The 14594-nt window shown below is 35.5% G+C and overlaps 1 protein-coding gene across 2 annotated transcripts in view; it reads left to right on the top strand.

Annotated features, from left to right (window-relative positions):
• Window positions 1-9803, top strand: part of LOC125663221 (multiple epidermal growth factor-like domains protein 10) — a 51344-nt gene extending 41541 nt beyond the window's left edge. For both annotated transcript variants that reach the window (XM_056146116.1, XM_056146117.1), the window contains 8 exons: window positions 2856-2993; window positions 4573-4704; window positions 4958-5095; window positions 5942-6082; window positions 7404-7541; window positions 7646-7786; window positions 7876-8008; window positions 8098-9803. In XM_056146116.1, coding sequence (XP_056002091.1) covers window positions 2856-2993; window positions 4573-4704; window positions 4958-5095; window positions 5942-6082; window positions 7404-7541; window positions 7646-7786; window positions 7876-8008; window positions 8098-8260 — 1124 coding nt within the window. In that variant the 3' untranslated portion in view covers window positions 8261-9803. The remainder of the gene's footprint in view (window positions 1-2855; window positions 2994-4572; window positions 4705-4957; window positions 5096-5941; window positions 6083-7403; window positions 7542-7645; window positions 7787-7875; window positions 8009-8097) is intronic.
• Window positions 9804-14594: the final 4791 nt, after the last annotated feature.

The raw sequence follows: 14594 nt of genomic DNA on the forward strand, positions 1-14594 counted from the left end.
GATCCAAAAATGGCAGTCCTTTATCACTCATATCCATAGTAAATTAAATCGATCGATGTAATTGATTTATTTCAGCAAGGCATTTTTCTAAATCAAGTGCAGTTTTATTTCAAAAGATAAAAATATCACCAATGTATCTTTTGCAATTATGACGAATATGTTGTGCAAAATTTTCATAAAAAAATCTCAGGAAGATTATTCTGTAATCTATAGCTAAGGTTGCATATGTGGGAGCCACTTTTGTCCCCATAGGTGTACCTTTTTATTTGAAGATAGAATTGATCATCAAATTAAAACTAGTTATTTTCTAAAACTATTTGAAGAGCTTTAAGTATAAAATATTTAGAAAATATTTCGCTAATTTCTGTTAGATATTCTCAATCCAAAATTTCACAGCTTCTAGTCCCAAGTCATGTGGTATGTTGGTATAAAGACTGATGTCATCAAAACTAACCAGAAGTATGCTTTCCTGTACGTTTTCTGGAATGCAATCGAGAAAATCCAAATCATCACGGATAGAACTAAGTACCTTTTTGTAAAATGGTTTAAGAATTAAATCAAGTAGATTAATCGATATTTGAGTGTTTGAGGAAGGTCCTGCAACGATAGGGTGGACTTCTAAATTCGAGGGTTTGGAAATTTTTATGTAAGGACGCTGGTTCTCTTGTATGAAAATCCTGAATTTCCTTAGATTTATGGATTTTTGGTAGGCTGTAGAAATTACTGGCTTTCCCTTTTAAAATCAGCAAGATAGTCCATTTCATTTTTTTGGAGTTATCAGCAAATTCTTGTGTTAGTTTTTGGATTTTAAGGTTTTTATAAAAGTTATCATGTAAAACTTATACGGTACCAATTTTGATGCACCAGATGCGCATTTCGACAAATAATGTCTCTTCAGTGATGCTCAACCGAAATGTTTGAAATCCGAAATAACTATGAAGTTTTAGATCTAAATATAGCCAAAAAACAGCGTGCCAAACAAGTGGAGCCAAATTAGTCCAAGGATAAGAGCTATGGCTGAGGGAGATAATCCTTAATTTTGAAATGAATTTCAAAATTTTATAACAGCAATTAAATATACATCCGTATTTTCAAGCTAGTAACGAAGTACTTAGTTACTGGGCTGTAGAGACCCTCGGGGACTAACAGTCCACCAGCAGAGGCCTCGACCCAGGGGTCTTGATGTTGGATCATTAACCTTTCCTTTTACTGGTCTCTATCCACAATGATAATGGTACTTCCTTTATTTGCTTCTTTTATTATGACGCATGAATCCCCACTGTAGTTCTTGAAAGATCCATGTTCTCTTGAAATGTTTGATTTCACATTAGATCTTGTCAATTTGGAATCTGCTGAATTATTAAGACAGGGAATGTATTCCTCTAAATGTTTTTATCTGTTCAAAGGAGGTCAGAATAGTTTTGTTTTAATTTTTCACCAGCGATTCGTCTTCATTTGTTTCAGTTTGAAAAAAAAATCTCCAAGACGTAACTTACGACATAATTCGTCTGTGTCTTTCTTATGGTCAACATTATCTGCTCTAGATGTTGGTGTAAACGTTGATTTTCTTACTATAATATTGATCTCTTTATTGGTTAAATCTCTCTTTGAAAGATTGAGTATCTTAGGTCCTGACAGTTTTGAATCATCGCATTCCAGTTCTGGTTGGACATCTTTCCTTTTTTTTCTGTGCCCATGCTTATCCTAAAATGATCCCGATTGTTGCCTTATTGATAGTGGTTGGGTTGATGATTGTAGTTTAGCTCGGTATTTTTCATTGGATTACCATTTGGTTCCTATCTTTGTGTAAAACCTCTCGCTTTCATTTGGTAGAATCTTGATCTTTCTGGATGCTGTCTTGATGGTCTCTTGTAGGTATTTTTCTGAGTTCCTCTCTTCACCATATCTGCATATGAAGGACTTGGTTTTCTATGCTTACTTTTAGGTCTGGGTCTGGAATTCCTTTTGAATGGTTGATTTTGATTTCGAGTGTTTCTAGTTAAGTTATTCGCGATTATCTTGGGTTTGGTTTGTTCTGTGCCGTAGGTAGTCTCATAGTTTAATAACCAATGGATCCTTGATTAAAGTATGTTGTGCGATCTTTCCTCTTACCTAGCTATATCTTGTTTCCAGAGATCAAGAAACTTCTCCTGGATTCTTCCATTCCAGTCTCTGTTGATCAATGCTCTATTTTCAAGATCACACTTTTCATAACTGCCTTTAAACTTTGACACTCGTAGATGAAGAAGTGTGATTTCGGTCTCATATTTTTGTAATGCCAAATGAATTCTGATTTCGGTCTCCTCACTTGGTTCTGATTTCTGATTCAATATTCTTCACCCTAAATTCACATGGGAAGATGACATGTTCATATATGTCCCCTAATTTTCATTCTGAAGAGCGTTGCAGCGAGCTTTCGTTTAAACGTTCAAACCACAAACCTTTCACCTGGCTTCGTGTCTTGCATGCTTCCTTTCCATACTTTAACAATTTCTTGTGCGTTGGTGCGGTATTTCTGGCTGTTAGATCCACCCAGATAATCTTTCTCCTACCGTCGTACGTTTAATTTGTTATTGCTTGGTTTGAAAAGATTGAAAACAACATCGCAGTTGATATGGCGTCGCAATGCCCTGTTTACATTGATTGTATTGTTTCCCGGGTTAAATGAATAGGTGGATTATATGTCAAAAGTTGTTTCAACGACCACACCGTCAAATATATTAAAAATTAAATTGGGTGTCATATCGGTTTGTTGTCTTGAATAATACTCTTCATCTACATAACGGAATTAGACAATAATGCCCGATGTTGTGTTGGTACTGAGTAGACTTCAGTACAATTGTTCCTATTTATAGAATGTGAGGTTAGCCTATATGGTGACAATTGCAGTAAGTCATGTGGACATTGTTTACGTCCGGAACAGTGTGACAACATCAACGGAACGTGCAAGAATGGATGCAAGAGTGGTTTTCAAGGAACGTTCTGTAATGAAAGTGAGTAAATTGTTTTCCAGGTCTCGGGTACAATTGTTGTAATTCGTAGTCAGAACGCACGCAGAGCGAACGGTGAGCGCACGATGAATGCACGCAGAACAAACGCTGAACGTAATTTAGCGAACGATGAGTGAACGGTGAACGCAAAATGCTCCATTCATTCGGAATATTGCGGATTTTCATTGAATTGTATTTATCTTATAATGATTTCCGGAATATGTACATATATATCAAAACATCTGATTGTTCATTCTTGTGCAAGTGCTGGATGTATATTTATCATGAAATGATCGTACACGTAAATTCCACACCAATGCTCGCAGCAAACACGCACAGACAATTGTTAGAGTATTGCATGAACAGATACATGTATGTATGGAAAGTAGAATAAAATATTCTATAATATTTAGAATTCTTGTCGTTTTGATAAGTCATGAATATTGGTGTGTCATCTCGGTATACTACACGTATTACATTTTTACTGAAGATACATATTAGAGGGCGAAGCCCTCTCACGGCCCGAAGGACCGTGAGAGCGGAACGCTCCCTATAAGTAACACGTATATACATGTTTAAAAGGAAAATATAGAAAAGTAGTGAAAAATTAAACCATACCTATGGAACTTGAAACTTTTTGTCCCAATGGCGTCGATTCGAATACTATCGCGTGAACATGTATTTCTCCATTTTGAATTTTGTGTACCCAAGTTCACGTTACTCTGAGATGTTACATAAAATCCATAAAAGCATGTAAATCTAATTTCTTAGTCATATATAATCACTCCTCGGTTTTAAACGCGAATTGTACAACGTTTGCTATTTTTGTTTATTTGCTAAACACCGACGCTGAGTATGACGTCACACTGCACTCTTTACATCAGTTGCATAACGTTTCCCGCGTTCAATGAATAGGCGGATCAAAAATGTCTAAAGTTAGAATATTTTGATTGAGCTTTGTCCTCACACGTTAGGTGCTAATATTTCGGGATATTTTTTGTCCTGTTATGGATCTAGATACTAATGTCAATATTTTTTGCTTCACCCTCAAACACGGTCACGGCGTAAGACATATTATTTAATGTCTTAATACATGAACATATACAATGTATGTGAAATAAAGATAGTCTAACAATTAGCACCGTTGCGACAGAATTTACAGGTATACATGCATGACTTCAAAATTTAGGAACGCGGTCTCTTGGATTATATGCAATAAAAAAACCATCCCCGGAAGAAGTCAAGATACACGTATTAAAGAAACAGGTAGGGGTAGTAAAGTTACATCGTAGTGACACTTGAACACGTCTAAAAAGTATAAAAAGGTTTATCTCCACGTAGAGTTTGCGTAATTCACGTTATTGCAAAAGCATGTAGCCCTATAGTATATCGACCAGAGGAAATAATACCAGAATTAATGTACGTACAAAATAGTGTGACCATGAAATGCTACATTTCATGCATATAAAACCTGTTCATGAATTTTGACCTACTGCCACATATATGATTACTTATGTATTCATTTTGTTTTCATATATTTGCCCACTTTATCTTAAATTCAAATTGACTTTGTTTCCGACAGCTTGCATGATGGGAACTTTTGGCGAAGATTGCAGAAAACTTTGCAACGTGAATTGTAAAGGATGTGACACAATAACAGGGATATGTGACTCGGGTTGTTACACAGGCTGGAAAGGATCACATTGCAGTGAAGGTAACCAGTGATCGCAGCACTTCCTTTTTCCAACTCAGATATAAACAATTACGACAAATTCCAAGAATTTGTGTAACACAGACGTCGAAGTAAATTATCTATAAATAATACAAGATAGTCGATTGATACTCTAGTTTATATGGCGTTTGTCTACTAAATTAAGCAATATTCCAACGAGATAGTTTTAACTAATAAACAGCGCTTTGTCTATGCTAAATCATTACATAGAATCTTGTTTCGCCTTTGTCCGCAGAATGTGACAATGGGAAATATGGTGCTGCCTGTGGACTGAGATGTGGAGATTGTTTGGGTGATATTCAGTGTGATCATGTCAATGGGTCTTGTTTCAGTGGTTGTAACGAAGGCTTCAGGGGACCCCTGTGCAAAGAAGGTAATGCAGAAATGGCCAATCCGAGATATGTTCAGAGTAAATTGTGGTTCAAATATTTCGTTCGAAGATAAAATATCAATCTGCAGAAATTCTGGAAAGCGCTATCGTTGCATGCCAGGGGGTGTTTCAAATTCAAGGTTTGATGGATATAGATTTGCAAGCATTTGCTTTAGCCTTCAAAGTTTTGTACAGTAAAGAACACGTAATCAAGGGCTAGGTACAAATAATTCTCAATCGTTATCACCATGATTCACTATATCCAGCTAGTTCGATATGTATTTTTGAATTTAAGGGAATAAGAATCACTTCCCTGTAACCGTGAAGTTTGTTGTAAATGTGTTTTACTGCACATGCTAGATACATCGTTGAGTAATAATTCATTTAGCGTCATATAGCGTTATCGTTCTAATATGATAGGTTTTAATCGCAGTGTGTTGTTTACTTGAAGGAATGGTATACCCATGCGTCTCTCTATTGTTACGCTATTTTAATCCATCTGGATTGTGTTTACCTACTGAAAATTCAAAACTATAACTACATTCAATAAGATAAGTGTATTGATTGATTGAATGTTCATTGTCCCTCTCGAGAATATTTCACTCATATGGAGACGTGGGTGAGTATATTATCCTTAAAATTGTATGCTGTATAATTTTTCAAGCCATTGTAATCATAGATTGTATTTCACGCAGGTTACTAATTCAAAATGCAATATCTATGTGTTTTATGAAAAAATATTTGTCAATGTGAAATACAAGCATTCATACTCATATTCATGAATTCATATTGCGTCCGTATGAAAGACTGAGAAAAACAGAAATGTTGATTCATTGCTCGTAATTGTAGAATGTTCAGTTGGTTCTTATGGAAAGAATTGTCTAGAGAAATGTAACACGAACTGTGGAGTTCCAAGGAGGTGTAACAAAACATCCGGGGAATGTGAGGGAGGCTGTCAACCAGGATGGAGAGGGACCCTGTGTGATACAAGTAAAGAATTGTATAGATAACTTTAATATGAATGTAATGAAAATGCTTGAATAAAAAATTATATTTTCCCATACAGTCATCCCTCTTATATGGTAAGGTGATTACTTACGTTTTACTTATAATTTATGCTCCACAGGTCTATCTCAAAAGATAAATATACGGTTAATTCAAGGACAATATCGTATTGAATATATCTTTCGTAATCCTTGGTCATGAAAATATTGATGTAATTCTTTGATACATGCTTGATAACTGCAATATTTGCCCCACTGGGTTTAGTATATTGCATCACAGACCCGAAAGTATTAATGTTATTCTATACACATTCTATAATCGTATGACATGTACACAAATATTTTATATATTGTGTGAATTCAAAAACTAAAAACACGAAATTAGTAGATGAGTGAGCTTATAAAAGGCATGTAATACAGGCACGTGAAATAAGGGGGGGGGGGGGGGGGGGGGGCTGCATCCACTTTTACACAATGAACAGTATCTGTCATTTTGTAATGTATGTCAAAGATATATTGGGTGTCTCCCACTTTTTACGACTGTTGTAGTGAATTAGATAAATGTGATTTTGAATGTCAGAAATAAAAAAAGAAAGAAATATTTTGCGAAGTGCTAGCATTAACGGTGTAAGCCACCCCCAACCCCACCCCACCCCCACACACCAAATATTTTGCTAAACTCCGTTGGCTTTTGGTTTTTCTCTTTTGTTTGTATATACTTGTTAAGACTTTTTGAGAAGCTAACTTAATTAACAAAATCAGTAAATGATTGGATTGAAAGAAGACATATGTGTTACAAGGAATCATGCAGAGGGGGACAAGGGGACTGTCCCTCACTTCTTTTGAAAATGGTCAATATTTGCTATTTTCTAATGGGCTCACGGCGGGTGTGACCGGTCAACAGGGGATGTTTACTCCTCCTAGGCACCTGATCCCACCTCTGGTGTGTCCAGGGGTCCGTGCTTGCCCAACTATCTATTTTGTATTGCTTGTAGGAGTTATGAGATTGATCACTGTTCGTTATCTTCACCTTGCATGAGGTATATTGGAGGTCTTTCCGTGATCCACATTTTAATGATAATTGTAGTATATGAGATCATAGAGAGCTTGACAGTTTTGTTTGTGAAGAGGTTTAGAGAAACCGACTACCAATTTTTCTTCCGGACCCCCCCCCCCCCAACCAGCTGTGGGAAACGATGTTACAGGCTTGTAACGCAGTTCCTTACCACAAAGGTTGTTGATATTATGTACTGATCTCGTTGTAATTAGACATGTAATACAATAATCACAATAGTTCATTAAAATAGAGTGTGGTGAAAATCTCTACGGACCAGACTGTAATCAAACATGTGGTAAATGTCGGGAGGGGAACCAGTGTCATCACGTCAGCGGTTCCTGTAATGAGGAATGCGAACCTGGATACCGGGGAAACAAGTGTAATGAAGGTATTATTAATGTGTGCTGATGTGTGACATTAATGTGTGATATGGTGTGGCATTAATATGTGCTTAAATGTATTCAAATCCTACTGTATATGTATATATTGTAGTATGCGAGTTTGGACATTTTGGTGCTAGTTGCCGACAGGAATGCAGCGTATTCTGTCAGAAATCACGTGCTTGTCATCATGTGACGGGTGTTTGTAGAGATGGCTGCAAAAGTGGATGGCGTGGAGATGATTGTTTAGAAGGTTGGTACATGCATGGATGCAGTCATATATGAAATCCTCCTTTGCTAGGTACAACAATAATGGTTAGCTGTATACATCCTTCATTGCAGTTGATAATCAAATGCAAGAAGAGCAAACGGGAAACAACTGGGAAACCATGTTTTATGGAATCCTTGGTGCCTTCTGTGTTACACTTGTTGTAATTGGTGTACTAGTGTTTGTTCTTTACAAAATGTCGAAAAGGTAAGTCGCTTTTTCAGAGATATTAACCATTTTTTATATATAAGAAGAAGCGGGTTCCTTTTTTAAGTATGGCATGATATAATTTTCAGACACCAGATGGACAGAGACAATAATAAGAAATACCAAGCAAGTGATTTATCCAGTCCCAGGAAAGATAAGGTGACACAAGACCATAGCAATGAGAATGTCAACAGTGCATACCAAGAATTGGGAGAACTGAGTTCATCGTCGCCATATGACTCCATTTATTAAACGATATTTGCTTTGAAATCCGTATAGAGCCCGTTTTGTTTTGAATAGCATGGGTTTACCTATATCGAAGTATTGATTTTTTTTATTATCTACAGATAATCAATATATCGACAACAGAAACACAAGGAGCGGGCACTAAAATGTATATGTTTCTCCCATAAAAATGAATTTATGAAACGAGATTTTCCTGATAAATAACGTCTTACTAAAAGCTCTTGTACCTCGATTTTCTGAGATACCTTTATAAAATACATATACAAATGTAAAATATATTAATCTTATGAAAGGTGAAGATAACGAACAGTGATCAATCTCATAACTACTATAAGCAATACAAATAAATAGTTGGGCAAACACGGACTCCTATACACACCAGAAGTGGGATCAGGTGCCTAGGAGGAGTAAGCACCCCCTGTTGACCGGTCACACCTGCCGTGAGCCCTATATCCTGATCAGGTACATATGATTGATTATGTGATTGATCTTAAAGAAAAACATCTTTTTTGTCCAGCGTATCGTCTACTTGTCATTGAATTTCTTACATAATCGAAGAGTATATCAGGCAGTAAACTTGTGTAGAGATTATATCAAAACATCCTGATTGATAACGAATAAAACAAATCTCGGCATCGTGTGCACTATTTAACGAGCAAGTAATAATTGTCGATATTGTCTGCAATATTTTGGTATACAAACAATGGAGTCAAGGGGAGATTTGCATAATTTATTTCGGAAATATTATACGATGATTCTACCATTTATGTCTACCACAAAAGGAAAAATCTACATTTATTTATTCGTTGTATTTATATTTCGTACTGAACATGTTCTTCAAAGTGAAAAATCAGTTACTGTGAGTTAAATATGAATGAAAGTACATGAAAATAGCTGTAAAAGCCAATTCGTCAATTTGTGACTTTACAAAAGTTTTCGACGTCATCGGTTGTCGTACACAATATCTTGTAGCCCGTGAATTTATGGAAAGTAGCAGGATTTGTTAGCTGTTGATGGACATTATTTCACTTAGAATCAGCTTTGTATTGAAGCTTAATTTTTCTGTAAAGTGTTAGCTTTAGATGCTATTAGTTGAAGTTTAGCAATGGAGTAACAGTGTATTAAGCTGATACTTATTAATTTGATGGTATGCACACTTATTAATTTCGGTATAAATTTATCATTTAAGGATACATGCTGTTATATTTTCACTCATTATATATATACTATTGATGAGGTTAGGTGTAGGCATTGTTTATGTATGCAACTCGGTAGACACATTTTATAATTGTGTATTTACGGAAAATAACTTCTTTTGCACCATGCAAGTTTTTGTCTCTGGTTGAAAAAGTTGCACCTCTTTGTACATATGTGTCAATGTCTAGGTATTGTACATTTATATTACTAAAAACAACATACATGTTAGTACAGTCCTTAATGAAGCGAATTATATTGATTAAATGTATATATTTTTCTAATACATGTGTTACATAATAATTAAATTGCTGGGATTTATTATCATGCTGATTAAACTAACTTGTATTTACAATGTTATTCTTTTACACTTCCTGTAGTAAATCGTTGTCATTGTTAACATTTCAAAATTAAGGATTATATCCCTCACGCATAACTCTTATCCTTAGACGAATTTGACGCCACTTTTTTGGCACACTGTTTTCCCCTAAAATAACTCTAAAACTTCATTGTTATTTTGGATTTCAAACATTTCGGTTGAGCATCACTGAAAAGACATTATTTGTCGAAATGCGCATCTGGTGCATCAAAATTAGTACCGTATAAGTTTTATATGGACATCATCATAGCAAATAAAATGATACGCATTTACAAAAAGAAAGTTCTTATATCTAGCCAGTACAACAGCATGATTCATTACTAACACATATGCGTGTTTCTTTATTTTTTACGTTTTATTTCATATTCATACTTCACCCGATGTAGGTGGAGTACCAAATATATTACTCAAAACTACAGCAGGGAAAATACTTTAAAACACCAACTCTGACTATGTTATGGAGTGATACTGGACCTCGGTTATTACGGTCTTATTCGAATGACCGCCCCATTAAGTCGTCTTTTACTACATGCAAGGAGGTACTGAAAACCTATTCTAACCCGGATTCCCACGGGACAATCAATACCTATGTGATCGTCTAAACTTTAAATTTGACACGGCCATTGGTAACAATGGTAAATGTAACGAGCTATAACTGTGTTGGGATGCCAACACAAATGTCTCCGAACACCTCCCCATGTCAGAAATGCCAGATATGCACTCAGGATTCTTAAAAAAAACCTAGAAACTGAATTTGGTTGAAATCCGACGGACTTGATTTTTGGCCGCCATTTTCTTCAATGGCGGCCATTATGAAACATTTGAAAATTGAGTGGAAGGAAATACTGATGCTAGAAATGAATTGTGGACCCAACATTTACCCTAGAACCCAAATGTTGTATAGATTTTAACACTTTCAAATATTTCGGCATATGGCGGCCATTTTGAAAATGGCGGCTTAAAAAACATTTTGATGGTGAAAAAGGACTTGGGGTCACTAAATTACCCTACAAATAGAATTTGGTTGAAATCCGATAACCTTGAGTTTTTGATGTTTTTTGGCCGCCATTTTGAAACGGCGGTCATTTTGAAAATTTGAAAAGTTGAATGCACCCCTCCTAGTGACCGCCTATCAGCTCACAAAGTTTGAAGTGGATCTGTCAAAACACTTTCACAAAATCGGTCGGACAAATTCTCACTAAAGAAGAGGAATAATAAGAAGAAAAGAATAAGAATAAGAACTAGATGCGATCTCGTTGCGAGCAACGAGTGGGTCTTCCGTCCAATTTTAGATGTGATGAGATAAGAATTCGAGTGAGATTTTCGTTCATAAATAATGATACAAATATATTGTCTAAAAGTACAATTTAGCTTCAGTAATGTTTTACAAATATTAATCATTTAAGTGTTTTAAATTAAAGACTCTTTGTCCCTCTCGGCCACTAATTAAAGAGGTCAGCCTATTTTCGAGAAAAAAGTTAATAATGTTATTTACTGCGATACAAATTCGACTGATCAGGAGAGTCATGTCGCCCGGAGGCCTTTTTTTTAAATTTAAATATATATATCATTCTAGATATATCGCGCAAAACTGAACAAATGTTGCTCTACATGTCCTATCAAAATTTTCTTGAGAAAAAAGTTATTGATTCCGACATTTATCACATTGTTAAGGCGAGTCATAAGGCCCGTGGGCCTTTTTCTTGATGTCTCATTAAAAGTTTCTTGACTAAAATGTTATAGATTGCAACAATAACCCAACTGTTCTGGTGAGCCATGAGACCCGCAGGCCTATTTCTTAACATCGTTAGTTAACGCTTGCGAAACTGAACAACTTTTGTTCTACATGTCTTGTCAAAAGTTTGTTGAGAAAAAAGTTATCAATGTTATTAATTGTGATACAAATTCCACTGTTCAGGCGAGCCATGACACACGGAGGCCTTTTTTATATCATTACATAGAACTTGCAAAACTAAACAACTTTTATTCTACATGTTTTATCAAAGTTTCGAGAGGAAAAAGTTAATCATTGTAACAGAAATTCAATGGTTCAGGCGAGCCATGAGGCCCATTGGCCCATTTCTGGATATGACACGAAAGACCTCAATAAACTGTACAACTTTTGTTATATATCTCTAAACAAAATATTTACGAGTATAAAGTTATGCGACATTTATCAGACTGTTAAGGCGAGTCATAAGGCCCGTGGGCCTTTTTCTTGATATCGTTTGAAAGATCTTGCAAAACTGAACAACTTTTGTTCCAGATGTCTTATCAAAAGATTCTCGAGAAAAAAGTTAGTAATTGTGACACTAACAAACTGTTCATGCGAGCCATGAGGTCCGTTGGCCTTTTTCATGATGTTTTTGGAAAGATCTTGCAAAACTGAACAACTTTTGTTCTAGATGTCTTATTAAAAGTTTCTTGACAAAAATGTTATAGATTGCAACAATAACCCAACTGTTCAGGTGAGCCATGAGACCCCCAGGCCTATTTCTTAACATCGTTAGTTAACACTTGCGAAACTGAACAACTTTTGTTCTACATGTCTTATCAAAAGTTTCTCCAGAAAAAAGTTATTGATTGTGACACTAATCAAACTCTTCAGGCGAGCTATGAGACCCGTTGGCCTTTTTCATAATGTTGTTCGAAAAGATCTTGCAAATCTGAACAACTTTTGTTATAGATATCTTATTAAAAGTTTCTTGACAAAAATGTTATAGATTGCAACAATAACCAAACTGTTCAGGTGAGCCATGAGACCCGCAGGCCTATTTCTTAACATCGTTAGTTAACGCTTGCGAAACTCAACAACTTTTGTTCTACATGTTTTGTCAAAAGTTTCTCGAGGAAAAAGTTATTAATGTTATTAATTGCGATACAAATTCGACTGTTCAGGCAAGCCATGACGCTCGGAGGCCTATTTTTAGATATCATTAGATAGAACTTGCAAAACTGAACAACTTTTATTCTACATGTCTTATCAAAAGGTTCGTGAGAAAAAAGTTAATCATTGTAACAGAAATTCAATGGTTCAGGCAAGCCATGAAGCCCATGGGCCCATTTCTTGATATGGCACGAAAGACCTCAATAAACTGTACAACTTTTGTTATATATGTCTAATCAAAATATTTACGAGTAAAAAGTTATGATTCAAAACGTGGAAAAAAATTGGACACTTTTTAAAACTCCATTTTCGACCCCTACTGAGCTTCCGTACTAGGCACTTCCGGAAATTTTCAAAACCCAGGTGCACAACTACAACATGTCGTCTAACATCACTGAAAATTTCAGCACTCTAGCTTTTATCGTTTTTGAATTTTTGTCTGGACAAAATGGTCATCTGAAAATCGCTAAAAGGGGATAACTTCCAACCGGAAGTGATTTTTCAAAATTTGAAACGGCGGTACAAACTTCAAATGGCAACGCATCAATCCTGAAAATTTGAAGCAAATCGATCCTGCCATCTCCGAGAAATCTTCTGCACAAAAATCGGTAAGGAGAAAAAAAAGAATAACTAGTGATCCTAATTGTTCGCGAACAATTAGAGGGCTTTCCACCTACAATGATTTAAAAAAAGATATTTAAAAATATTTAAGATGATGTACGAATCTCAAAATGACCAAGAAAATTTAATTAATAATTTTCACGATGATCTTGACCTTTGACCTTGACCTCATTTTGAAGGTCAAAGGTCATTGCTCTTAATGCAAGTGATCCCATGTCTCTATCTATATTAATGTAAAAGCTATAAGCTTAAAAAATGTTAATCAAGACATTCAGGGGCAATAATTTGTTTAGGGGTTTTCGGTTACTTTCGGTTAGCTTATCAATGCTAAAAATACTTTGAAAGACCTTGAAAATGGAAAAAAATAATTTTGATGATGACTTTGACCTTTGACCTTGACCTCATTTTGAAGGTCAAAGGTCATCGGTCCTAATGCAAGTGGTCCCATGTCTCTATATATATTAATATAAAAGTTATAGGCTTAGATAATGATATTGGAGACTTTCAGGGGCAATAACTATGCTTAAGGGTTTTTGTATCACTTTGATTATTTTTTCGTTCCAAGAAGGTTTTACTGTGAATTCATTAGCGAAGGTTTCGTGTCTCTATGACTCTCCGTTAAGTAGGAGTAGCGATAACAAGGTTTTCGACGCGAGTCTCCGAAATTAACAGAAGGGTCAGAGTTCAAAGTTGTAATGCATACTATCAAAACCAATCAAGAAGTCAATACTTACCCATATAATATTTCAACGCTATCTTAAGCAGGAAAGAGAGTATAAAAAGTGTTATTTTTTCCTCTTTTCTGATGACCTTGACCTTTGACCTTGACCTAATTTTCAAGGTCAAAGGTTATTGATCCTATTCCAGTTGGTCCCATGTCTCTACGACAAACCGTTCTCAAGCTCGACATGTTTTACGAATAAATTGCAAAACATAAAGAGGCATTAACTCCCTTTAGGGGACACCGAATCCCTTCATTTTAAATTCTTCGCTTCTACTAATTACCCTCTATGTTTTAGAAAAGGTTCCATCCTCCTATCATTTACGGTTACAAAGTAGAAGTGCTAACAATGATTTCTGCGAAAGGTCAAATAACTCCGTAAGGGGTCAAAGTTCAATTACGCAGGGTGAACTGTATTCGTTTCTCAAGAAGTACTATATGATGGACTATAAAGTTTTTCGATAAGTCTTAAGACGAAAATTTTTTTTTGACGGAGGAAAATAATAATAATAAACAGAACAATAACAATAGGACTTTC

Source organism: Ostrea edulis, chromosome 8 (genome assembly GCF_947568905.1).
Source record: "Ostrea edulis chromosome 8, xbOstEdul1.1, whole genome shotgun sequence".
Taxonomy (NCBI): domain Eukaryota; kingdom Metazoa; phylum Mollusca; class Bivalvia; order Ostreida; family Ostreidae; genus Ostrea; species Ostrea edulis.